The sequence below is a fragment of the Orbilia oligospora genome (genome assembly GCF_000225545.1).
Source record: "Orbilia oligospora ATCC 24927 unplaced genomic scaffold scaffold00173, whole genome shotgun sequence".
Classification (NCBI taxonomy): domain Eukaryota; kingdom Fungi; phylum Ascomycota; class Orbiliomycetes; order Orbiliales; family Orbiliaceae; genus Orbilia; species Orbilia oligospora.
In genome coordinates, this window is record NW_011645730.1 from 297,199 (window position 1) to 324,010 (window position 26,812).

Genomic DNA, 26,812 nt, shown 5'->3' on the forward strand with positions numbered 1-26,812 from the left:
TGCCATCTGTCGATCAACGTTTAACCGGGAAACGGGTGAACAGAAGCAACAACGCCAGACAGCTAGTGCCCCGCAAGTATGGCGTATCGGATACAGAGTAATGATTTCGTCAGGCTTGGTATTATCAAAGACAAATTGACGACAGTTGTTGAAATGCCTGTGCCCGGAAATCCGACTTTTGCTATCGCACCGATAGCGATGGATTTCTTTTGAAGGCTTTAGAGTTCCATGGTACGGTTTAGGAACTTTTCGGAGCCCGGGTTTGAACAGTTGCGCGACTTAATGGCCCGCATTTGGCATAAGTTGCCGTTTCCTTTCAAACACGAGTCCAACAGTTTTCGGAAGGGCATCGAAACGGCTGCGCAGCAAGCAGCTACCCCAAGATGCGATAGCTATATCAAAAGTATCTGGGGAGACCCTGCTAATCACGGTTCAGCTATTTCGAAGCCGCATAGATGGACAGGGTCCGTTAACTGTAACAATCCCAGGAGTCTGAGGCAGATTCAGAAAGGGACCGATTTCAGCAAACTGTCGCTATTTATTTTATTTTATTTCATTTTCCCCCCCATGGAAGACGCCAGCAGCTACACAGGTGAGATGAGTAGGCGAGATTTGTGTGTGTGGATTCGAAAAAATTCGGAGAGGTCGAGGTTCCGTGCGGTCCGATATTTCATTTCGCTTTTTCTATTACAAGGTACGACATCATGGTGGTTTTTTTGGGAACATTGCTGAGGAAAACTGCTTACTGATGTATAATGAATGAGAAATCAAACGCAAGGACTGCAAGGACCCCAAAGGAGCGCCAGGACCTCGGTGAATAAATTTTCGTCCACTGGTCCGATATTGGAGTGGAATTTCCCATCGACTTCGATGCATGTCTTCTTAAGTTACCTTAATGCATAAGTAACTATCGACCTACTTATGCAGCGCTGAGCCGTCCCGAAGTGCTGAAATACTGTTTTGCGGTAGCAATAACTCAAGCCACACCCTGTCAATAACAAGGAATAATATGTCTAGCGCCCTTGGATGTAGCTTGAAATGGAGGGGTGGATCTCGAAATTCCACGTTCTCGTATGTGGCATCGGTTCGCTCGCAGGCAGTAGCGATAGTGTATGGATATGAGGGAAATGACAGTACTAGTACATGTACCTGCGATCCCGAAAATGAAGGATGTTGACGACAGGTACCGGTACGAAAGCGCACGAGAATAGGTTCAAAACCAGACTAACCAGCTCGTTAGACTTCAGAGGTTAGACGGCTCCACAGTTAAAAAGCAAAGTCCGGACAGGAAAAAAAGCTGGGGATGGTTTGGGTATCTTTGGGGAAAAAGAACAAAATATGGATGCATGTATGGGTACGCACCAGACAAGTACAGCCATCCATACAACGACGGGTGGCCTGTTAAAAAGATATCTCCAGAGTGGGTCGAGAACCGAGCCCCAGAATGAAAAAGGCGAGACTTGGGGTAGTGAGCCAACTTGACTATACTTGGGGGAGGGGTATACCATACTAGGTATACACTACTCTGGAGGGTACGGAGTTTGGGGCGAATAAGATAGTCATCCGGTGCTCAGAACCGGGCTAACCTGATGTTATTTTTTAACTCAATCCAAGGTGCGCTGCAGCTTGCAAGCTTGAAGGTTCGCTCGCCAGTTTCTTAAATACTTGCCCCTTCCTCCAGGGTTTTACTGTATTCTCTCCATTTCAATATCTTTTGTCACCTTTCTTATAATCCCTTGCGATCATTGCAACCGGTTCGATTCGATTCGATTCGATTAATTAATCGGTTTTACATATTTTTTGGAGTCAACGGATTAATAATAATTCCTCCCTGTGCAAACAGTTTTTTATATATTTTTCGTCCGTCCGTCCATGTGATATTTTTTTTCCGTTTCCAAACGACCCGGCCGAGGCTATCTATAACATTTGAAAGAGAGACAAGGAGAAAAGAAAAGAAAGCAGGAAAACCCATCATCTTAACTTTATAACTACCGCCCGATCGATCCCAAAGAAAGGAAAACAGAGGAAAATACCTTAAATTCATTATCTTCACGCATTATCACAATTCCAGCAGGATCAGGAACAAGAGCAAGGAACATTACGTTGAGCTACGTTACGTTACAGGAACAGGAACAGGAACAGGTATTAATTTACAGATCGCGTGCGAGCTAAAAAGGACCGACCCCAAAAAACCAAAACCCCAAACCCCAAACCCGCAGAAAAATCGCAGCAAGGGGAGGGAGCAAGCAGTACGGTGTTTTTGGTTTTGAGATTTGAGGGCATGCTCGGGGCCTCCGAAAGAACTTGCCGACTCAACCAACCAGCTGAACTGCATTACTCGTGCGAAGCCTAGACACGAAAAGTGGTCTGAGGTGTGCTTTGGAACGAGCTCGAGCCCTTCAACGTTTTTGGATCTCAAGCGCAGCCTGGCCATCCTGAAGGGACTAGTCTCGGGATAACGGATCCACTAGCTTGGGCAAATAAGCTTCTCCACCGGAGTACGTACCATTGGTACCGTACTGTTCCACGAAAACATCAAAATTGCTGCTGCCGCTGGGGGCTGGATTATCACTGCGCTAGCTAAGCTACCACCGATTTATGGTATCGCCCTTTTTTCACCTATCACCCTCTCATCCTTTCGATTCATCATCATCATCGTTACTAGTTCCGACCATTCAAAATGCCCGGAATTATCCCTATGAAACTAATCAAGACCGGGAACTCGAACCAAGTTCGTGTTGCCCAGGCCTGCGATCGTTGTCGAAGTAAAAAGGTACGCTGAAACTTTCTCCTTTCGTCCGATATCCACTAAGCCGCATATATACCATTGTGGAGCCGAACTTCATGCTGACCCAGGTCATTTTATACTTATAGATCCGATGTGACGGAATAAGACCAAGTGTATGTCGATGCTCTTGCCCTTCTGCCGAAATTATCTTTTGTCCTTTTGGATGAGTTTTTATTCCAAATGCCAAATAATAGTTTTTTGTCAGGCCCTATACCATATAGTATAAACCAGCATGGCTAACGGTCGAGTGAACCTATCAGTGCTCGCAATGTGCCAGCGTCGGCTTCCAGTGCAAGACTTCGGACAAGCTTTCGCGGAGGGCTTTCCCTCGTGGATACACAGAGTCCCTTGAGGAACGTGTAAGAGCTCTTGAGGCTGAGGTCACAGAACTAAAGAGTCTTCTTGATGCCAAAGACGAACAACTGGATGTCCTTTCCAGGTTACATTCATTCTCGCCATATTCTCCGTCGTCGCTGTCGTCGACAAGTCCGAAGCGGCCCACACCTAGTAAAACTGTTTCCGAATCTTCAGGCCCTTCTGCCGCTGAGCCGGATGACTGTTGCAATGAGGATGACATCTTTGCTATGCCCGAGTCGTCTTCCCTTGTTCATGATGGGAAGTCTGGAGAGTTCTACACAGGTGCATCGAGTGGTCGTGCCTTCATTGGTATGCTTCCTCTTCCTCTCCCTCCCTTCCTCCTATCCCTTTTCTTGCCCCTTGGTTGTCTCTCTGTAATATGTATTGACTCTTCGTCTTTTTTTCCTTCTTGAAGACATCTTCAAGTCTCGGATGAAAGAAACTAGCCCATGCGACATCGAGTTCTCCGGTAATACCTTCTTCACCCGTAAGGAACGTATCGTTAAGATATTCCCCAACCGGTCGGCGGCTCATGCTGTTAAGCCTCCGCCACGCATGATCTCGGACCTACTCGTCACTGCCTTCTTCCAGGAATACCACCCACTCTTCCCTGTCTTACATAGACCCAAGTTTCTTTCCATCTACGAGAACCTTATCAACTGTGAACAAGAGTCACCTGAATACCCTCGAGAGTATCATGAGATCGCCCAATTGTTCCTCGTCTTCTCTATTGCATCTTCCCAAAGCGAAACTCGGAACACTGCCGAACATGAGTCCTTCACAAGACAATGGCAATACGCCCTTGAAGCCATCATGCTTGAACCTTCCTTGGAGAGTCTGCAATGCCTTGTGCTGGCACAACTCTATTGCATGTCCATTGGAGACGACAGCAGACTCAACCAATACAAGAGCTTGGCTGTTGGTACTGCCATGCGTCTCGGATTGAACCAAGACCAGAAGAAGTTTGGTGTCACTGCCTTGCAACTTGAGATGAGGAAGCGTGCCTTCTGGTGCGTTTATTTACTCGATGCGTAGGTTTCTCCAAAGTATCCCCCCGTTAGTGTGTTGAACCTTCGCTAACCCAAAGCATAACTATAGATTCTCTGCATCCATGCTTGGCCTCCCCACATTAATCAGTGATGATGAGGTTAACGCCGAGTACCCCGCCGACATTGACGATGAATATGTTTCTGAGTCCGGCTTCTTGCCCACAATGCCTGGTGACCACACTAAGATCTCTAGTGCATTGGCCTTGTTCCGTGGATCGAGAATTCTTTCCAGGGTCCTTTCCACTGTTTATTCGATGAAGTCAAGCAACAAACAATCGTATAAGCAGCTTCAACAATTAGAAGAAGACTTGGATTCTTGGAAGATGAACTTACCGGAACATCTCAGACTAGAATTTGTTAATGGCATGCCTGGTACAAACATTGTTCACAGCCGGTCGCCGCTTTTGGTAAGTGATGTCTTATGTTTGGTCTAGAGCCAGTCGGTCTTTTAAGGTTCACTAACTAATACATGGTATAGGTCTTCGCATACTATTACATTAGGATCTTAATACACCGATCGACTATTGGTTCCGATGCTAATAGCGGAGCTGGATCTGTACATGCTGTCGTCGAGTCGAGCAACCGCATGTTCCAAATTGTCAAGCTCTTAGAAGAACGAAAGCTAGGGTTCTCTTTCTGTTTGAACAAGAACCAGACCCTTCTTCTTTGCACCTTCGCCATCCTTCATGGCGCCACCGACTACGCACATGATGGCATTCTTGCTAAGGATACCCAGAAACTTGTATCCGAGATTCTAAACACTCTACAGAAGAACCGATACCCCTTGGCCAAAGCTCTCAATGTCATCGCGTCCTCTCTGTTCAAACTTGGTCGGAGGTCTACAAGCCTAGAGACTAGTCCTTCGCCGTCGCTACCCGGCCCCATCCGGGACGATGTTCAGCAACTCCGTCGAGCCTATTCCGTGTCTTCGAAGCCTCAGGATAAGCCAAAGCCCCGACAGATCCAAACTGATGTGTCACCCTCTGGCAACATGTCGCCCCCCTCTAGCCTCACCTACCATTCCAACTGGAGCCGACAGAGCCTTCCTCCACAAGGAGTCTCCCCGAAGTCTCTTCATAACACAAAGAGCATGACCCCACCTTGTCCGATAACTCCAATCACTCCGAACCTCGACAAGTCGGGCTCTGATATCTATAGCTGGAGCATGGAGACCACACCAACCAACGGCCGCCAAGTCGCTGCTAGTGGGTCCGAATGGGAAAGGATGCTGGCATTGATGGATCAAAATCAGGGAATCAACATTTATGGTGGAGGCAGCAATTTCGAATCCCCGATTGACCTCAATTCCGCCCTGGAATCACCCTCGGATAGTGCGGACCGAAGAGACAGCAACTCCGCTCGATCGATATATGAGGTTTTACATCCTACAGCTGCAAGTGTGTCCTCTTTCTCGAATTTCAGCGACGAGGATCTAGCGCTACCAATCTTTGATGCGGATAGCACATCTGGTTATTATCCGGACCTAATGTCGGGCGCAATACCTATTCCGGGAGCACCTCTCAACCTCGACAATACTTGGACACTGTGAATAAAAAGAATATACATAAAAACAGAATTTCTTTTTCTTGTGATCCTTAATGTGTTTAATCCCTTTTTGCATTCGTTAAGATACCTAAAGGAGCTCTTGTCTTTTTTTGTTGTTTCTTCTCTTGCATTGTATTATTTTGCTTTTCGGTCTGTCATGACCACTGTAACGGATTCAAAAAAAGCGGTCTTTTCCGTTGGCGGATGCAGGTGTCTTGGTGATTGGTCTTCAACATCGTGTTTTCGTCTTGCATTTTTTAGTCTTGTATTGTGCATATCCTATTTCTTGGCCTATGCATTCACTTTTGACGAGCCTACGAGTGGTACTTTCACCTATAGTTTTTTCTTTATCCCGGGAATTGTTTAAAGTTCTTTCTTTCTTTTTCCTCTCTCTTTCGCTTCTTTATTCTCTTTTCCTTTATCTACCATGTATTGTTCTTTATCAAGAAACCTGCCGCCTAATGCCAATGTCCCATGGATCCCATGAGCTTGCAAATCAAAACTTCCGTGATATCAGCCGAGAAAAGCCCCATAAATGTCCCCGATAATCTAGGCCTTTAATACCTACCTCCTTGTATGTATGTACATCGTCTTTGAGAAAATCCGTCGGCATCGCATGCATATGAGCATATCAGGGAGAAATAATCCATCAAGTGAGTAGGTATATACTTACTTGATCGAGAAAACTCCCCATCTCCCTTGTCGACATGTCAGTGCGCAATTCCTGCATTAATTCGCTATTTCGAATCCGTTTCTGCGCCAAAAAGCGAACTTTAAAAACAAAAGCGAGAAGGCGAAACCAGTGTAGTATTCACGATATGTAATACGTACTAACACTAATTGAATTTCTAAAAAAGTGATCTTCTGTCCTTCTCTCTCCAGCCCCGCGTTCTAATCTAATTGACCATTTCGCAATCTTTGACAGACTAGCCCAGGATACCCCAAATAACATGGATTGGGGTTCTCCCTTCAAGCCATCGCTTGTGAATATGCAGGTCGGAAAGACTTCGTTCATTTCAGGTTGGGGTTTTAGATATCCACACTTATATGCACGAGTGGACTGAGACCTTTTTTTCCTTTCCCTTTCGACATACATAACTTTTGTACCCCAAAGGTAACCCCAGACCAGCAATATACCCCAGGAATACCTAGATTAATAGTTGAAAAAAGACGGATGGTACTATAATTTCCAATTCCAGCCATCTTCCACGTGGGCACAATCAGGCTTTTTGCCTCCCACTTGTGCATAATGCAACAACAAGAAGGAACTTGTTCGAGAACATGCCTTTCTCTCGGTTTCTTTTTTCGTTTCTTTTTTCTTCTTTCCTTGGGGTTGATTGGTGTGGTGGTGGTGGTAACTTAGTGGTTAACATCGGAAATGTACCAATTTTTTTTACCATCCAATCGACTGTAACCCGGCCGGGTTTTATGATTTACTTCTACATGAGCCTCTCCATACGTAGTGATGTACTGAAATGACGGAAGCCAGGGATTCAGAGTGGCCTTGTAGTTTCAGGCGGCTCGATTCGAAGCATGCACGTCGATACTTTTTCCTTCGCGATGAGCTGATCGTCGCTGCTGTCTGATACCATGATCACGATCATGATCTCGATTTGCCCGGCGGGTTCAAACAATCAAGAAACGGAAAACTAAAAAAATAAAAAAAATAAAAAAAATGAAAATTCACAAGATCAAAAGTATCCTACTCACTACTGCACACATATATACATGTACAGTACATTCCTTGGATTTTCGGCACACTTCGATCGTTTCTCAGCCTGCGCGCCCGGACTCCGAAGTCTAAGTACTGTGTAAGTACTTAATTACTTAATATTTACTTACGTTAATGGTAGAATGGGGGTACAGACAAAAAAAAACTCGTGGCCTCCGCATACATATGCATTGCAGCTTTTTTTTTTTTTTAAACATTCCAGGCTGAGGACAGTATACTATGCTATGCTATGCAGTCAGCTCAAGCAAGGGATGTATGTATGCTTCGATCTTGTGAAGTAAAGTAGTGTATTAAGTCAGAACTAAGTCAGTCCTTAGTCAGTTAATCAGTACGACCAAGCCGAAAAGATATGTGTGCCATTCCACTGGTTCCGCTCTAAAAAAGATTTCATGCTAGTCAGAAATAGGAAAAAGTTTCCCGACCGATGGTGTTTGCCGAAGTCCAGGTGTTTAAGCCAATTTCTTGAAAGTTATTGTGGCTTGCAGGATCTTGGCCGGTAACGTTAAAGACATTCTAGAATATTTTAGACGAAAGGGGTGAAGGATTTCCATTGGGGAAAAGAGAGAAAGAAAAAAAACAATCGGGGCTATTCTTATTTTGGAGGAGGCTTGCAGGTAGTTAGTTCTAGTATGTAAGCAAGCAGTTAGTGAACTTGGAGATACTTCTTGGTAAGTATCTTTTGACACAATGTTACTGGTGGATAATAAACATACACAGGATGTCATGCAAGGTGACAAGTATGGTAGACGACTTCGCAGTGTTGGCACATCTTAGTTGCCTCCTTGCCCAGGCTTGCCGAAATCCGAAATCCAACGCTGACAACTCACGTGGCATAGCATAGCACCTTTGCGGATGCATATTTGGGAGATGTTCAGAGCTCTTCAGCTAGATTGGTTTTTTAAAAATTGATAATAGTGTTATTACTGCCCTCGTGAACTTTAGTTATCGCAGGAGCTAAAAGAATACAGTTCCATAGCTATAGTAGACCATATAATTAAACAAAACTAACTTAGGTACACTCTGATAATGAGTATAGTAGAGACATATCACATCCTAGCTAGTCATATAGCTAGCCTTCAATACAAGCATGCGAGGTGGAAAAGAAGGACTCTAAATACGAGAATAAACGCCCAATTAAAGAAACCTTTGTACTAACTTATACTATAACCCTCCACTTCTTCCCACCAGCATAATACCTAGCCACAACTAAAAAACAGCTACCGGTCAACATCATCGCTCCTGAGAACCATATCAAGGGTGTGAAGTCGTTCATGTGATCTACTAAAGACCCAGATATTGGAAGAGCAATGAGGGATCTTGGAATTCATTTTTTTCGTCTTAGCCAACTGAAGCAAACCCATATAACATTTAGTAGTAAGGAATAGTTTAAAAATGAATAACTTACGATATCGCGGTCAGTACGTTTAATGTGCCCAGTCGCTGGCCGATAATGGCTACATTCTTCGTTAATTGGCTGCTAAATTTATTAGTAAAATCCCTGATAAAACTCAGTTTATATGTGGTGGTGGTGGTAGTGGTGGTGCTTACGCTGCACAAGCAGCATATATTGACAAGAATGCCCCACTGCTGAACCCATATAGTATTGCAAATGCAATAATCCCAGCTTGCGAATGTAATTGGCTCCACATTGCCAGTATCAAGAACCCTGAAATAGTTGAAAAGATAATAAACATTGTAATTCTCCCGAACCTATCGCCTAGAAGGCCTTCAAACATAGTCGTCAGTACCATAGAGTCCACTCAGCAGCGAAGAAAGATAATCGTATATCAAAGCATACCAGGTAAAGCTCTCCCAAAAATACTACCCCCATTTAGAAATGCAATCATATAAAAAGCCATAGAAGCCGAGAATCCATTTGCTAGCGCAAAGCTTGCGAGGTAATTAATCGGCCCCCAGAGCCCAAGCAACTGTACGAAACACCCGGCACCGAAGAAACTCCATGCGGGTTCTTTAAATGCCGCGAAGTCGAACAGAACGATCCGTCGCGCCTTCAAGGATTTGGCATGCGTGAGTCTTGATTTCACGAGAATACACGCAATACTTAGTGTTGCTAGATATACTAGTCCGAATAATCTAGTCGTCCATGCAAAGCCGAGGTAGTGGAGGAGATGGCTCACGACAAGAGGGAAGAAAATGCCTCCGACACCACCACCGGTAGAAGCGATCCCTATTGCCATTGCACGGCGGTGGTAGAACCATGTTGTTACACTGCTTATAGATGCGTAGAATGTCATCGCGGTCCCGCCGCCAACGAGGAAGGATTGTGCAAAGAGGAGATGCCAGTATTTTGTAGATATGGAGATCAGAACCATGCCGAACGGGAGGCAGAAAGTACCGCCTATAATAAGATAGGTAGGGCCATATATATCGAATATTGTTCCAGCGAAGACCCCCTATAGAAATCAATAGGTTCAATGTGTTAGATCGGAATTATCCATGGAAGAGATCGAGGCTTACACCAGCAAACACAAAGAATAAATAAAACCCCATTATCCACGATAACTGGCTGTCGGTGTATTCAGGCAGCAGGTACGCCTTATAGTAGCTATATTTGCTTCATGTTAGTCTAAATCGAACCCAAAGCTGAATATTTGAGTGAACCTACGCTTGAAAGACCCCAATTGCATTCTAGAAACCAAAAGGGATCAGTAAACCCTAATTAAAATCACGCAGTAGAACGTTCATGAACAGCTAAGTTCAATATCTTACCATCAACCCAAAAGCACTGAAAAGACACAACCAAGTCCCCAGCACGCATAACCACGCTTTCCTCCCTCCATCCGGAAACCCCTCTCCAGGGTCTATCACCACACTCTCTACAACACCCTTCTCCTCATCTCCTCTTTTAACAATGATCCCCTGCGTATCATCCGCGACAACAATACTCGCGCCAGTCGAAGCTAGCGCATTAATCGTAGTCGCAGGACTTCTCTCTCCTGCCGATAGTGATAGTGAGAGGCGGTTATACATGTCCTCTGGAATTGCTATTATTGTAGTTGTAGTGGTGGTGGTATTTGTAGCTCCGTTATTATGTTCTTCGACAGAGTTTGAACAGCGAGCATGTCTGTTGTTTCGTTCTATTTCCTTTGATACTCGTGCCTTCTCTATATTTCGTTGTGCAAGATCTGCAATTATGACTTTCGTCGAGGATACTACTGCTGCATCGATCTGTGCTTCGACTGGTATAGGTAATATTTGATTATCATCAACGCGGACGGTGATATCCATAGAGTCCTTTGTAGACTCAGAATATGAAGTCGCCATTTTGGAATGCTTCTTAGAATAGTTAGCTTCTAGTTAATTCTAGATGTTGAACAAGTACATAGCTGAAAAGGATCAAAAACCAATGAGAGAAGGTGTTTAATCAAGTATGAAAAGGGAAGCTTGCTCAAAACACACCCTTGACAGCCTTATAAGATCTGGCCCAGCGATCTGATCGATATGAGAAGGGGAAAGAAGAAAGCAAAAAGCCGAAGGAATGCAACGGAGACCAAGATTTATTCCGCGATCCGTTGGATGTATGCGGAAGGAAAAACCTAGAGATCAGATCGATAAATGAAATCGATCTATAAGCAAGGTCCCAACGGGTATATACTTCATCTGGTACGAGAGCCTCCAGTATGTCAAAACCCCCCCCATCGTACAAGTATTATAGGAATGTCGACTTACAAAAAATATACGCAATATGGTAGTGTAATCAAAGATCAAAATCAAAAAAACAATTATTGATCCGGTGGTGCCCCCATATAGTTGCTCAAGATATCCAGATACCGATATAAAGCCGCTGCTGTATGATGTTTCTCGACTCCAAAAATATCTTTCTGTGCAGGTTCGAAGTTGGGTCTTATTCTCTCGACCACCCTTTTCGGTTAGTATCCCTTTTATTCTTCGTGTATACGTATATCAACCCTCACAGTACGTCGATGGAACCAACAGAAAAGGCTTGATATGACGCCGATTCTAAGAAAATATCATCGATATCAGCACAAATATTAATATTTCTGCCATCGGTTGGCCTAAAATCCGAAGGTTGTCTATGGTGGAATACCTATGTGCAGGTATTTTGTACCTGTACTTGGTGTTCAGCGTCTCTATATCATATTTACAAAAGGAATTGTAGTCCAGAATATAAACTGCACAATACAAGACAAAGGCGGCACTCACGCACGATAAGGGTTTTTTTCAGGGGAACACACGGGCATAATTACCTTCTTTGGGACCGATCAAGAAGTTCCGCCGATCTGAGCACGATCGTGTAGCTCTCCGTCTGTTGGGTGGGCTGACGCCTGTGAACAGGTTTGTAGTCAGGATTCGAAGTTAATTATTAGTAGGTAGGTAAAGAGTGTTAGAGTACACTACTGACTCGTAAAATATAATGAAGTTCTGGGCAGTCTTGACTGTATTATTACAAGCTCTAGAAATTCATTCAACTAGAGATTAACTAACAAGGCAAATTCGGGGTTGGGTCAGAACTAGAGTACGACTCTGAGAGAGAGAAAAGAATCAAAATGATTCGATCGATTTCGGAATACGGGATACCGGCGAATAGTACCACTTACTCTAGCACTCGCAGCAGATATGGAAGGCCTCTTCCTCGCCGAGATTACGCTATTACTCTCCATCGTACCAGTATATCCATGCAACTATTTCCTAGTACCCCCAATATTGGGTTTAAGCCGTTAGTGTTAGTGAAATAAAAGAAATGTTAGAAAACTGGTGCTGCGTCCTCGAACTCTCAACTGATCAAGCCCAGTATTAGTATTTGTGAAATGAAAATATACTCAATATTAACAGCACCTCCCTCGTAAAATCTCGATGGTGGCACTGGATATTATTCCAGTCCTTCTTAACCCCGGCTTTCAGCAATTCGCCTGTACCCACCCATGATTCGCCAAAGAGCCTGTCAAGACGGGAAATCGTCCATCGATGTGCCAAAGAACATTACTTCTAGGGGCTAAAAGGACCTTCCAAGCATGTTATATCCTAACATTAAGAATTATATTAGCAAAGAAGCCTACTAATTTCGATTCCAAGAACACCGGTACTAACCTATCGAGCTAGGATACCGCTGTACCCTCTTATTCACCTTTCTGCATCCACCCGTATCTGATGAAACCAATGGAACCCACCACTGCATTCTAGAATCATCTGATCTCCTGCTATCAGCTCTTTCTCGCTGCACGGTCGGAGAGCACCGAGTTGAGAATGGACAGATACTACACCAACAGATATCTCGTTTCCATATTTGGGGCATTCAGAGAAGTGGGAAAATAAGGCGGGTATCTCGGATATAAACAGCTTGAATGGCTTTTTTTTTTTTCCTTTTCCAGAGGCTTATTTATAGATGTTTAGAAGCCTGGCTCTTTGTATCTACCCGCATAAGAAGTGGCCGCTAGCCGGTTAATCGATATCAATTGCTGTGGGTACAAAAGGGAGGGGGGCACTTCACTTTGATTTCCTGTAAGAAGGTGATAGTATCAACTGACCACAGCCAGCTGGCACTCACATGTTGTCAATGGCGACATCTGAACTCGATACTGCACAACCACCACCACTACCACAACGTTTATTCAACGAAATTAATATAATCCAGCATTCACAGACTCTACTTTGCACAGCATGTTATCATGCATGGCATGCTACAGGAAACGTGGGGATCATAATTGATTACGAAAAGACAACTAACAAACGTATTTAACGTTGTGGATTTTTTTCGTAACCGCATAGGTATTATATTAGCTAACTCTAGCTAGCTCTTATTCGAAGATTGTCTCGTTACGGGCTTGACTCAGGAGCTAGCTGAGAGCTGGACGACCTGACTTGCCCCCCTCCTCTTCTCCTCCTCCTCTTTTTGAAAATTTCTCTTAAGGATTCTTTCCCATTCGATTCTCACAAGTGTGCGACTCTTGCCTTCATTCTCCTTTGACGTTTTACTAGGTACGACATCAACTATGTTTTGCACCATTTTGTGGCACCGTTGCACGACATGCATTTCCTCCGTGTGAGTTCAGCTAGTTTCTGCATGACAGGTGTACCTAGTCGGAGATTTCTTCTCTTCGTCTCTTCTCTTCTTTCTTTCTTTTCTCAATTTCCTGTTTTCGTTCGAGATCACTCTTCTATCTCAAATGTTTCCCTTTCACATTGAACCCTTCTTTATATAAACGTTTAAACATAAACTAAAATGAATTAAACAGCTAGAGGAATTGTTTGTAAAAAGTAAAAACAGATATTCGTCTCCAATTCCTTTAATCTCATCTTGAGCACCAACCTAAGGGATGACATATGATGTGTATAATGCATGTTGTAACCCACTTATCTTGAAATCTATATCCTAGCCCGCGAGCATGGTATACCAGTAGTCTAGCTAGTGTGATCTCACACCCTTGCTTTACCGTTTGTTCCCTGTTGCGTATGGCCTCACATACAGTTCCATTTTAACTATTGGATGTATACGGAATGAACTTGCTGGTATAGCTGTTTCTTTAAGTTTTATTTACATTTATCCTTCCAACTTTCATTATGATCCGCCCCAAGAAAGCCCTATTTCCAATCGTAGACATACACTCAGACGTTATAGACTCCCTCCCTACCTAAGATATTCATAAACTGTGTCCAAAAAGCAAACAAAAGACCACCACCAGTATACACTATAATACACGTTTATCATCATTTACAGAAAAAAAGAAAAGAAAAGAAAGGATATATACGAACACTTCAAACAGTGTAGCAGCGACAGCATAGCAGGGACAGCCGGCAGAAAGAATCTACCACCCCTCTAAGGTCCAAAACCCGTCCTACCCAAATCACTCAGCACAATAAACCCCCCGCGCCAGAAAGCCTTTTCACACTCCCATAATCCCAACCCCAACCCCTCTCCCACCCGTAGCATTAGTCCACAACTCCTTCGCCTCCTTAAAATTCGTAAACCCCATGTATAAATCTTGCATCTCATAATACATCTCCTGCGAACTTACAATCTCCCTGGTCAGAAGATTAGTAATAAACATACAAACAAGCTTGACTTTACGTCCCACATCTGGCCCCCGGTTTGTTCGGCGAGCTGTATTGGCAGGGATCCCGTCGATGCTGTCGCCATAGGGGGAAACTTCTAATTGGCGGATACAGTTCGAGGTGAACACGTGGAGAAGGCGAGTTCGTTCTTCTACGGTAAGGATTGGGGGGTGTTTTGTGTAATCGTTCTGGGAAGTGGCGAAGGTGGACGTGTTTGGTGGGTGTTTTTGTGGTTCATCCTTTGCTGGCCGGTAGACGAGGTTGTTTATTAGATCGAGGGAACGTAATTCGAGGTTTAACCTTGGAAGTATGGTGTCTAGTAGTAACTGCCTACTACCGCCACTACTACCACCACCGCTGCTATTCTTCTTGCTGACACTGTTTCCCCCCTGCTGTTGCAATCGTTGCTGTTTTTGTTGTTGTTGTGGGTCGTTATTATTATTGTTCTTCAATATTTCCACCGTCAGCAACTGTAAGATGTCGAAATTCAAATCCAACATCCTTCGGTACGCCTCCGGATCCTCGGCTTTATACACTTTCGCTGCTGTCTCAATGTTCGCGCGGAGCATGTTTCTCTCGCTGGCGTTTAAATTGCGGATATGGGCGCTTGTGAGGGCATCTTCAACTACCGACACATCTTCTGCTGCTGCTGCTGCTGCTGCTGCTGTTGTTGTTCTTGCTAAGATAGCATTCGGTACGGCGGTGGTTTCCTCTGCGAATGCTGCTGCTGTATGGGGGTTGCGGTTGGCACTACTACTAATTGAGGAAGAATAGGGAAGAGGAGAAGAGGAAGAAGAGGGATGGTTCGGAGGGTAGTTCTGGGCAAATACCGGTTGTCCTCTTTGTACGGGAGCTGGTGAGGGGGTCCCTGCGGCTCTTTGTCTGCTGTTTCCGTGATATCCATTCGCTCCACCTTGTTGTCTCTGTTGCTGCTGCTGTTGATGATGATGGTGCTGATGTTGATGTTGTTCTTGACGAGGAGCCCATGCGGAAATCGGAGGGAATTCGTCTTCGTCTGCGAAAGTGCGTAGGTCGGCAGATTCGCCGACTCGTAGCTGTTCGAAGTTGTGGTAAAAGTCTTTGGCTGAGAGGTCGGATAGCTGCATGATAGTTTCCCCGGACAAGGGTTCTTAGTGTTAGCGTCGCCGTTCGATATCAATTGGTTTTACTTTACTTTCCTTCTCCTAAACAAGCTAGAGTGTATATCATTCATCATGATACTCCAGGTCCAGCTTTATTCAAGAAAGAAAAAGAAAGAAAAAGAGAAGGGGACAAAAGCTAGAGGTTATAATGTACCTTACTACCCTCCCCGCCCAATATCGCCAACAGCATCTTACACCTCGCTCTCTTCAACCTCTCAACAGCGCTCTCCTTCTCCCCAGCCGCATATCTCCCCTTATCCGCCTCACAAGTCTCCAAAAAGTGGCTTCGGAACGGATTCACATGGATATCATGCTCCTTGTACAGCCAGTACAGCATGAAGGTAGCATTCAGCCGAAACCCAATATTCTTCTCCATTGGTCTCCAATCCCCACCACCGCCACCACCACCACCCGACAGCCCTCCTCCACTGACACCCCCGGGTCCATTGACCGTCGTAAGCGTGATTAGAATCTCGCAGGCACGTGCGAAGTGCTGCTCTGGGTTGGGAATCGCTTCGAGGAATTTTGTTGCCGTGGAAGCGAATGGGGCGGTTACTGTTTCCAGCAGACGGCGTAGCTCCTCGGGGAGCTGGGCGAATGAAGCCATAATCTCTCTCTCTCTCTCTTTTTATGGAGGGTGGGGACGAGGGTTCTAGTATGTCGATACAGAGGTAGCTTTTATGTCAATTCGCAAATTCGACCTGGCAATAATACTATGCATGTCATGGGGAGGATGATGCCGATGATGATGAGGGAGAGGAGGGGAATCGGGATTAGAATTGGAATTTACCTATGTAGGTTAAAGATACACCTAATACAAAAGACTTCTCAGAAAACCCCCCAGGAAGATCAAAACCCTTATCTTTAGCTGACCCCCCGAAAGTAAAGATCTATTATTTTATTTTTTATTTTTTCTATTGTTTTTTTCTTATACAATTTTTCTAAATTTTGAGATTGGTGGATGCAGGTTGTGAGGTATTTCGACGTGGGGAGGAAAAGAGAGATGCACAACCGGATTTAAAAAAATTTGTGGTTGTGGTTTTTTTTTTTTTTTTTTTCTTGTTCGGTATTTTTCTGGGGTGGGCGTGACCTCTCTCGTTCTCTTTCTCTCTTAATTACCATCTACTAATCCTTTCCCCCTTTGCCTTTCCTTTCGCCCTCTTCACTTCGATGGAATGAACAGACAAGACTATTTCACTTTGGGAAAGAATGCCTAAAAATCTTTTAGAAATTGATTACCGAAGACGACGACATCGTTAAATCTGATAGTTTCCATTTAAATTTTTTTAAATTTTTTTAATTAAGATTTTTATATATATTTTTCTCGGATCAAACTGGGAAACTTATCAAGCACGATGCCGAATTCAGCCCAGACGAAAAATCTTATCAACCAACCGAAGAACATCAAAAAAAAAGTCTCATCTGGGTCACCAGAAACAGGTAAACAAAAGGCGGGGGAGGGGAAGAGGCGAAATCAATGTAATAGCCATGGGGAAAACCCCCCTCATTCATAATAATAAAATCATCCGATCTCCGATCTCCGAGATCGATATCTATACCTAAACATCATGAAGATAATAAAATAGATTAAGGTCGGTTTATATAACCGTCCTCATCGTGACCATATCTCATAACAATCGTGTCATTTCATATCATGTCATGCCATGCCGTCGAATCTGTTTTTTGAACGAAATCCCTCTTAAAAAGATCATATTATGCCTCAATAACGTTATTCTCGGTACCAGGAAAGCATCAGAATAGCGGCGGAATAGTATATTTCAACGCCTTGATATCCCTGAATACCACACACCTACACCCACATACTCATGGCCGAGGGGGGGATCGAGAGAGAAATCGCAGGGGCCCGATCGAAAAAAAAAGTAAATGGTTCGTTGGTTCGTTTCGTTCATATCGTTCGTTCGGCATTTAATTTGTCAAGAAAACATGTTTCTGTTTGACCGAAAGCGACTGGTTCGAGGTGGTTTAGTCCTTCGGCAAACATGCGAACAGAAAAGAGTGTGACCTAATCCACCCCGGTTAATACGAACAAGGATGACCTTTTAATCTTTTTTTTTTTCCATCGGAAAGGGTTACGTCATTTTCCTCACCGAACGAACCGAGGAGGTTTTCCGCTTCAAACGAAACATTTCTGCAGCTGGTGGCCGAATTCTATCGTGACGTCGACGGGGAACGGGGAATCAAAGCTTGATCTCATCCCCAAGCTTCTTAACATCGCAGATAATGGTGATGATAGCAAGAAATATGAAAGGTTATTGATAGGTATGAAATGGAAATGAAGAGAAACTTTCCCTCCCTCTTTAGATTCATTAAGTAATAATGGGGTCGTGATATGCCGACATGAAACGTTTCGAGAAAAGGAAAGAATAAACGATAACGACGTAGATAGAACACAAGGTGGGTAATCAGAAAGGCTTTACAGACACAAAGGATACAATAAGGAAGGAAACGCCAAAACAAAGAGAAGACAAAATGTATTTGTTAGAAATCAAAAAGAGTCAAGGAAGAAAAGAAAAGAAAAAAGAAACCCCGGCGTCAGCGGATTAGAAGTCTGAAGAAGAAGACATGGGATTTGTCGGGACGTCCGGTTGTTCTTGCTTCCGGATATGCATGGCACTTTTTTTGGGTCTTTTTTCTTCAAGCTGCTCCCCCGCATATGTTGATGCACAACCAGTCAAGCACAATGGAATCAGCGCCTTAGTCTCGCTTGGCACCAACCATGCTTTTAGTCTTTTTGAATAAGAGGTTTCTTTCCCGCTCGGAACCGATAGGAAAACTCGTCTAGCTGATCATGAGGTGTCCGGCGGTATTCGGAAATAGAAAAAAAGGGAAAAGGATGTGTAAAAATTTTAAGGGAATGGAAAGCTCAGGAAAGGACTAATCAGGTCATGTTGCGATTTTTCGTGCGACCTGCAGGTCCACCTAGTACTTCAGAATGATGTACAAGGCGTGGATGATACTGGTTTTTTGACAGATATGTTAGCGTATGACAGAAATTATAGAATGATGATAGCATTAGGATAGATAGAATAGGAACATACCCAGGAAGGTATCCGAGAATTGTGAGGAGGACGTTGATCCAGAAGTCAGCGACACAACCTCTCTCAAGGAAGACACCGAGAGGTGGGAGGATGATGGCGAGGCTGTTATTGTCATCATGTTAGTACTCCGTAGATATTGACCTACTATAGCTATAGCTAGTAGCACTCGACTTACATGATCTTGCAGATGTCGGAGGCGGTGAAAGGCATTTTGAATGTAGATAGATGCTTCGGGAAGCTAACGTAATGCTATGTCTGTTTGATTGGATTTGGTTTGGAAGAGGACTGTGTAGACCGGATTGAAGGTTTTTGTCTTTGTCTTTGTCTTTGTCTTTATCTTTGAGGATGGGAGATGATCGATGATGATTTGATGGTGAAGGTTTATGGTTTGGAAAAGAGACTTGAGCAGGTTTATATACCATTTGTCTGTCGACCGGATTCTCTTTCATCACACTGACACCAGCCGGATCCAGAATTTCAGACTAACTAAAAAAACCAACCAAACCTGCATCATAGTATCACCCAGTTCACTTTCTTTTCTTTTTTACCTTTCTTCTTTTCTTCTTTTACTGACTGGCTGATTTCAAAGACAGGAAATGAGTCCATGGGCATACACACATTGTATACTGCATCCATTACCAAGGCAGGCTAGACGGCCTTGGAAAGAAACCATTGTCTAGCGCCTGGCACACCCGCCGCAATGTCGACGTTATCTCCTTAAGCTTCGTCTCGCATTTCTGCGCCGCAGATTGTCTATATCTAATCTAATACGTAAGTACTCAGGATCTATGTATAGCACACAGCTTCCACTGTTTATCTCTGAATTAATTCGCCGTGCCTCGCTGAATGTTGAATCGAATCTACCTAGGTACAAACCATGGTATCTGTTTGCATCTCATCATTGTCATATCCAAGGCCAATGAACATGCATGCGCAGTTCTTTGGATTCCAATGCAGGCCAGTATAGTTTAGTCCAGCTCGGTCCAATCAGTGTCGTCATGGGACCCTTCGACGTAAGCAAGCCACTGGCCACCAAAATCGAATCCATGTGCACCACCACACACCACCATCCACCCGTCATTTAAAAATTCTATTCAAAGAGCCGAACCGAAAAGAAAGAGAGAAAAACTTGAATAGAAACAGCAAAAGATACCCTAGAATTCTCTTAGCTGCCGCCGACGGAGGCAATTCATTTTTGTGTTCTCTTCTATTTTTTACTTTACTGTTTTTGTTTGTTCGTTTGTTGATTCCGTTTGTACTGCGAGTCAAGCCTTTCAGCCTGACGTCACCAGCGCTTCACCGCTTTGCACCACCTGCATGCTCCCAAGTCTTTCTAACCCTGCCATGCCTCTGCTCATTCGACGGCCAGAGCGACACCCGGACTTTGCTTACGTATGTACTTTGCCTGTAAGTACCTACCTGCCCTGCCGCCCTAGCAAAAATACCCAGCCCTACTATTAATATACCCCATCCAAGGCGCATTTTCATTCGCTCATCATTCATTACTACCTATGTAACGAGACTAACTAAGTATGTAATAAGGAAAGAAAGAGAAATCACCGTTTGCCCTGTCAAATTTTGAAATAGCTAAGGCCTGCTTGCGGGCGGCTCGACCGGTTTTTTCATTTATCTTTTTTTGTTTTTCGAATTCAGGGAGCTCCAAATGGGACTTTGGGTTTTTTTTTTGGCTCATGCCAGTCCGGATATCTCGGAATGTTGCCTCTTTCGCTCAAATATTTTCTTTTCGCGAAAACCCCGGCCCTGGCATTCGGCACTGGCCTAAGCAGGCAAGGTGCAGTTGCAGCAAGCAAGCAGGCGCATCGCAATCCGTCAGCCTGCACCCGAATATCGTTGCAAGGCTGTATTTTGTCGAATCCTTGAGATCGAATTGGATAACAATGTTGTCCCTTCAATTTAACATCCCCTCACTCCTTTTTTTCTTCTTATTGTTTTGTATCCGATCCGATCACAATCAATTAATACTAATATAATGAACCCGAAAACTAGACAAGCAAGCAAGCAAGGAAGTAGTTAGCAAACAGGAATGGAAGGTGACTGTTGAACCCGAAAAAAGTCCATTTACATGTATCATGGAAGTCAAACTGTCACATTGCCAATGCGATCATTCTCATCGGCAGATCGACAACCTGTTGACGAAACGGATCGACGTTGTTCTGTACATGTGGCGGTGGATGTGCCACTATGGCTGGGTAAGAGCCCAAAACGGGATGTTTGTGGCTAATGACAACATGGCCAACGCAAGTGTGATAAAGAGGTCTTGGCACCGCCACAGGCATTACGAAGTGTATTCGATCCGTTGCGAGTAGTCATATGAATACTCATGATGACATAAGTTATTTCGAAACTACCCGCCTGAGGATGCCAAGCCGTGTATAGAACATTTTTCGATCATATTGATAGCTATTACTGATTACTAACTCACTAACTAATTAACTAACTAACCAACTAACAGACAACAATAAGGATACTTGAAACCGAGATACTCCATAGCAGGACATGCTCGCTCAACTGCAAAGGAAATGATAGAGAAACAAGAACGAGAATAGAGGCATGCATGAAGCAAAAGTTTCCAAAAAAATAACAGAACAAACACAAAGATAATACAAATATCAAATCACAGTCACTAAGAAATACTCCCAAAAGTCAAGTTAAGTTGTCTCGTTTGCATCAGACGTTCCCACCCCGGCTTCCAAGTAGGCACCTCCCTAGCTCCCATCCGTCCAAACACTATCCCTATCAGCCATCAAAATACCTTCTTCTCCTTCCTCGTCGCTCTCCTCATCATCCTCCTTCAACCCTTTCTCCCCAAACCGTCTTTCATACTCCCTCCCTAAAACCATCCAGGCATAATCCGAAAATACCAATCTCTCATACCTACCTTCAACGACCCCCCTCCTCAAACCCCTTCCTTTCCCTTCAACCGCCACAAGTCTTCTAACCAATTCAACCATATCCTCAAGATCTAATCCATCCTCTTCCTCTTCTTCCTCTCTTCCACCCCTCCCCCCTATATCTTCCCCTCCACTTTCCAATGCTCGAGAAAGTAAATGTAACCCCCTTCTCAATTCATACACAAAATCAACAGCATAGAGCGTCATCCCATCACCACTAAACACCACAACCCCTTGTCCCAAACTCCTAGCCACCAATTCATCAACTTCTCCACTACCCCCTCCTCCCCCTCCCCTCCTCCTATTCGCACTACTACTACCACCACCGACTTCCTCTCCACTACCCCCCATCCCGAACCGTTTTACCTCCCTCTCGCCACCATTGTTAACCCAATCCTCCCTTTCAATCCCAAACTTCTCACCAGCCCTTAACACCGCCGAAATCAACACCTCTCTCTCCTTACCCGACAACCCAGAGGTTTGTAATAAACTGACCGATTTTGTAAAACCTTTCGACCGGAAGAATAATGAGAAGATTATTGACCCAGTGACGATGAAGGTATGGTGTAGTTTTGTCTTTTGAAGGAGACGGGCTGAGATGTAGGATAGTGCGGTGGTTAGCGTTGGGGTATCTATCCCCCTTTCGTTGTTATCGTTGGAATTATTATTGTTTAAGGGAGGGATTGAGAGGGTTTGAAGGTGTGGACGTGAAGAACGTGGACGACCACTGTTATTGTTGTTATTGAAACTGGGGGTTCGGAGGGGTGGAGTCGGGGTATGTGGGTATGGAGTCGAAGAGGAGGAGTAGTGATGGTGGTGATGGTGATGGAGGGAGGAAGACATGATTGGATTTGAAGGGTGGGATTGGTGGAGGGTTTCTTCGTTTGATTCTTCTTCTTCTGCTTCTGCTTCTTGCTGTTGTTGTCGAGGAGGTTGTGATTGTGGTTGGTCTGGTTGGGGAGTACGGTGTCGGCGTGGGCGTCGCTGTTCTCGTGATTGAGATGGGCCCATTAATTTTTATCGAGTGGGATGCTCTATTTTTTCTCTCTTCTTTTTCTTCTTTTTTCTTCTTTCTCTTTTTCAAGGGGAGTAGGATATTGGAGGGTTGAGTATTCCTCTTCGTAGGTGTAAATATCAATACCTTGCGAGAAGATGTAATATCAACCTGTCCAAGCTAGAGTATTATAAGAAATATAAAAGAGGAAAAAAAACGGTGGTTCCGAAAGAAAGAAAAAGAAATCTCCCTCAATTTCGAGATAAATAAAACAGGATTATTATTATTATCTTTCCAAAGAGTAAAGTTTTCATAGAACCACGTCGGCCATCATGTAGACATATATATCATATATAAAATATACCTTTCCCCCCCTATAATAATAAAAAGAGTATAGGAATTATGATATAGTATATGATATGATGCCTGTTGTCCCTTATAATATCTGAATCAGAATATCTTAGGAAGTAAACGATTCTTCCCTTTCCCCCTTCGAGCCAGCTAGTCTAATTCGAAAGAAAGAGAAAAAGTTTATTAGCTTAACTGTTGGAAAATGTCTCTGATTCTTAAACAAAAAAAAACCGTTTGTTGTAAAACCGTAAAAAAACGATGTTGGAAGGTACTAGTCCGGACGTATTGTTATATACCCACCGTCTGTCTTCCAAAAATACAACAATATCTTTGTACTTTTTATATAGGGTGGTGAACAATGCAACGGCGCCCATTAAAAAAAAAAAAAAAGGAAAGGGGGAGGAAAGAGCCTCAGGTCAGGTCGGGGGACGTAAACGTGAATACGTAGGCCCAATAGGAAACACAGCTAGGGCAGAAGAAGGATCTTTGAAGTCTAGCCGTGACTAACTTGATCATGCGGCATGCATGCGGGTACGCAGATATGCATATATGCCTATGAACAAACCGCCCTGCGCACAAGGTTCCACCTATGGAGGGAAAGGAAAGGAAAAGATAGGTGGACGGCAATTGAGGAAATAAAACTGACCAATAGACCCTTGAGACGATATGACTAAAAAAAAGGTAGAAAAGAGAGAAAAAAATGATGAGAAGGAGAACCGGACCGTAAGCAAGGAGAGAAAGGAAAAGTAAGGCCACCTATCCAGGCACTACCCAGACAATTGCAATGGCACGAACAGAATCCCTGAGCTCGGCTTAGACGAGGAGTTTCTGGTTCCTCGTGAGCCTCATATACATCTCAGGAACTATACACCTTGTTTTCCTCCCTTCTCTGAATTTCGGGCTCGCGGTGGCTATATATTATCCACTAAGATCTTTGAACGGAGATGCGCCTATAGGATCGATGAGAGAACAAAGACAGGAAGAGAAGGATAGACTATCCACGCCCTTCCAGGGAATGATTTGACATCTCTTCTTCCCCTCCCCCGAATAGACAATGTGGAGTACACACAGCTCATCCAATTACCCATATTCAAAGGAATTCCAAGTAACTCCACCGTCAAAAAAAGTCGACCCCATAAAAAAGGATCTCAATGAATTAGGATAATCCAAGGGAATGCTAACGATACTTCCCGTCAAGGCATATCCAATAGAAATTCCATTTCCTGGAACAAAGACGGAAACAAAAAACGAAGAAAAGAAAAAAGAAAACAGAGCGAAGTAGTAACTAGCCGACTAGCTACATACCTCTAGTCGGGAAGCCTGACAGGGTATGTACGGAACAAGGGGAACGTCGATACCCAAATGAACTCAGAGCTCGAGCTCACTTGACCGGGCTCCACCAATAGTTAGCTTTAGCTAAGCTATCTATGTCATCCTTTTGATAAGCGGGTCAACTCAAGGTATGCAAAGTATACTTCTTTCAACCATTTTACTAGCGTCTATACGCATAAATAATGATTTGGAAGAAATACGTAAAAGAGACCGTGTTCTTAGCTTAGCTATCCATGCTGATCAGGGAATAATCTAAGAAAGCAGGATCTGCTAGGAGGAGGAAGAACAGCTAGAATAGTAGCATATGCGTCTGTGCCTCATACCATAATTTTTTTCTTTCCGACTTTCATGAGAGCTCATGAGGAAAGAGAAAAGAAAAGGACCAGCTAGCGGGGATTAGAAGCCCTCGACTAGTAGACGGATGAATAGACCATAGTAAAAATAATGTGATAAAAGTCGCACCGACGGAGGAACCATTTCAAAAAGAAAGTTCAAAAAAGCAAATGGACAACCAAAAGCTCCAGCTTTCAACAAGAAAGTGATCAAATCACAAACCCGTGCCGAAGAGAGAAGTTAACCAAGCATAGCATTACATAGCTAGCTCTAGCTTGGACTAGAACACCCCCCCTTCCGCAGGCGAACTTGGTACCTGTGAGGTATATCAAGTCCCTCGAAAAAGAAATTCAGAACCCCCTCGAGAGGAGGATGCAATAATTCGAAGTTCATCCGAACATCGTCCCGTGTATACTGCATAAATATAGAACCAATTGTAATCCGCATGGACCTATCCGCCTCAAAAAGCAAGGCATACAGTACAATACCCAGTCCCGGGATGACTAAAGTACCCTCCCAAAGAAAGGCTCTTAGTCCTGGAAAGTATCCAACTGGTTCGCCCTACTTTCGTCTCCCAAATTCCGTGAAGATGAAAAAAGAAACGATGAAAGCAAACTAGAAGAAGCTTCAAAAAGAAAGAAAAAAAGGGTAGGCATAAGGCAACAGATCCAAAAAAAAGCCTAAAGGAAAACCTCCACATGGACGAACAATCCAGATCCTTGGATACTAGTACCACGGCCTAGGTGGCACAAGCCAAAGACATGGTATCAAAAGGTACCACAATAATAGCCAAAGAGGTTAGCTAAGCCGGCACCCCCCTAGGCCGGTACAGCTATGGGACCAGCTATATACGTCCCAAAATAATGTGACGAAAACTCGCATACTCCAACCATCAGCTGATAAAAAATGTGATATAATCTGTCTCCACAGGACGTGCATCAATCTTGAAATTCCAAAGGCAGGTATACACGGCGTTAGCGATAATACCAGAGTATCTCGCCAGAAGTGTAAAAGATAAACCGTCTACAAGCCTCCACAGAAACCTTAAGATCTATATCATATAGCCAATCTCACATGATCGTACGATATAAGCCCCAAAGAAGATTTAGCCAGAGCAACTGTGAAAGTCTTCTAGCCTCACCAATCGCAGAAGCTATCAAAGAGAAAATCGATCAATGAGTCCATCTGACAGTCCCAACGAAACTAAACCATCGCAATGATTTGTAAAAGAAAAAGGGTCTGAAACGGCATTAGGAAAGAACAAAAACATAGCCTCAACGCCCTCAATAAACTCCCAAATAAGGTATCCATTCACCAATCTCTCCACTTCACATCCAACAAGTGAATGAGTAGATCTATAGAGCAAGGCAGAATACCCTCCTTGGACCGATCCCGGGCCCATTGTCCGCAGTTTTCCAACGGACTAGTCTCTTCCATATATAGGACCACAAAGCCGTAGCGATCTGATCACATCAACCATCGAACGGCTTGTGCGTATATATATCTATATATATACCCCACAAATGTGACGAAGAGCTCGACGAGGTGCATATCAGAGGAAGCAAGGGTGAGGCGGAAGCATCGAGGCGGTGAAATATATATATCAACGATTATAAAAGCAAGAATAAACGGGGTCGAAGAACGAAGGATTCAAAAATAGAATCATCAAAGAATAATGCAAAGTAGGTAGAGCAAAAAGCAAATACAAATAAACAATGAAGAAAAGCCCCCAAGAGAGACATAGATATATCGAAATAAAGACCAGGTGCACATATAGAAAGTAGAAAAAGGATTAATAAACACTTACATAAAAGATCAGAAGGCTCTAAAAGAGGACCCCAGAAACCCTGCACAAATCTTCCCTCTGTACATCCATACAATCACCCACCTCTAACGACTCCAAATCTTCCACGGGACTCTCCAACAATGTTGGGTCCAAAAAAAGCGGGATCAATTGAATGCAAAGAAGAATGGGGAGGGCGCTAAATCAATGCTGAGGACCCGTATAGGAATTTTCTCTATCTCCACTTTGGATCTGGGGGGCTCATACAGCAGCTTTCTCGTACTAGTCCCGGAATATCGATTCACTGAAAGATATTCCAATTATTTTCTTGATTTCTGCTTCGACAGCCGCCGACGCCACAGGGTGAGATCCCGGTAAAAAAAAAAAGTGGAGAGAAAAGAAG

At 43.8% G+C, this 26,812-nt stretch overlaps 5 protein-coding genes across 5 annotated transcripts; 1 reads left to right on the plus strand and 4 right to left on the minus strand.

Moving 5' to 3' along the window:
- Positions 1-2,680: 2,680 nt before the first annotated feature.
- AOL_s00173g90 (uncharacterized protein) lies at positions 2,681-5,743 on the plus strand (the record flags this gene model as incomplete). The annotated part of the gene is made up of 6 exons (XM_011127832.1): positions 2,681-2,773; positions 2,875-2,901; positions 3,049-3,454; positions 3,561-4,176; positions 4,244-4,601; positions 4,673-5,743. The coding sequence occupies 6 exons, from the start codon at positions 2,681-2,683 to the stop codon at positions 5,741-5,743; spliced, it is 2,571 nt and encodes an 856-aa protein (XP_011126134.1).
- A 3,052-nt stretch (positions 5,744-8,795) lies between these two features.
- AOL_s00173g91 (uncharacterized protein) lies at positions 8,796-10,756 on the minus strand (the record flags this gene model as incomplete). The annotated part of the gene is made up of 7 exons (XM_011127833.1): positions 8,796-8,817; positions 8,877-8,945; positions 9,020-9,197; positions 9,270-9,885; positions 9,950-10,037; positions 10,098-10,120; positions 10,202-10,756. The coding sequence occupies 7 exons, from the start codon at positions 10,754-10,756 to the stop codon at positions 8,796-8,798; spliced, it is 1,551 nt and encodes a 516-aa protein (XP_011126135.1).
- Positions 10,757-14,334: 3,578 nt separating this feature from the next.
- Positions 14,335-16,252, minus strand: AOL_s00173g92 (uncharacterized protein; the record flags this gene model as incomplete). Its single annotated transcript, XM_011127834.1, has 2 exons — positions 14,335-15,603; positions 15,800-16,252. The coding sequence occupies 2 exons, from the start codon at positions 16,250-16,252 to the stop codon at positions 14,335-14,337; spliced, it is 1,722 nt and encodes a 573-aa protein (XP_011126136.1).
- Positions 16,253-18,585: 2,333 nt separating this feature from the next.
- AOL_s00173g93 (uncharacterized protein) lies at positions 18,586-18,914 on the minus strand (the record flags this gene model as incomplete). Its single annotated transcript, XM_011127835.1, has 3 exons — positions 18,586-18,622; positions 18,705-18,806; positions 18,880-18,914. The coding sequence occupies 3 exons, from the start codon at positions 18,912-18,914 to the stop codon at positions 18,586-18,588; spliced, it is 174 nt and encodes a 57-aa protein (XP_011126137.1).
- Positions 18,915-21,430: 2,516 nt separating this feature from the next.
- Positions 21,431-22,627, minus strand: AOL_s00173g94 (uncharacterized protein; the record flags this gene model as incomplete). The annotated part of the gene is made up of 1 exon (XM_011127836.1): positions 21,431-22,627. One exon carries the CDS (start codon positions 22,625-22,627, stop codon positions 21,431-21,433), a length of 1,197 nt encoding a protein of 398 aa, XP_011126138.1.
- Between the last annotated feature and the right edge of the window lie 4,185 nt (positions 22,628-26,812).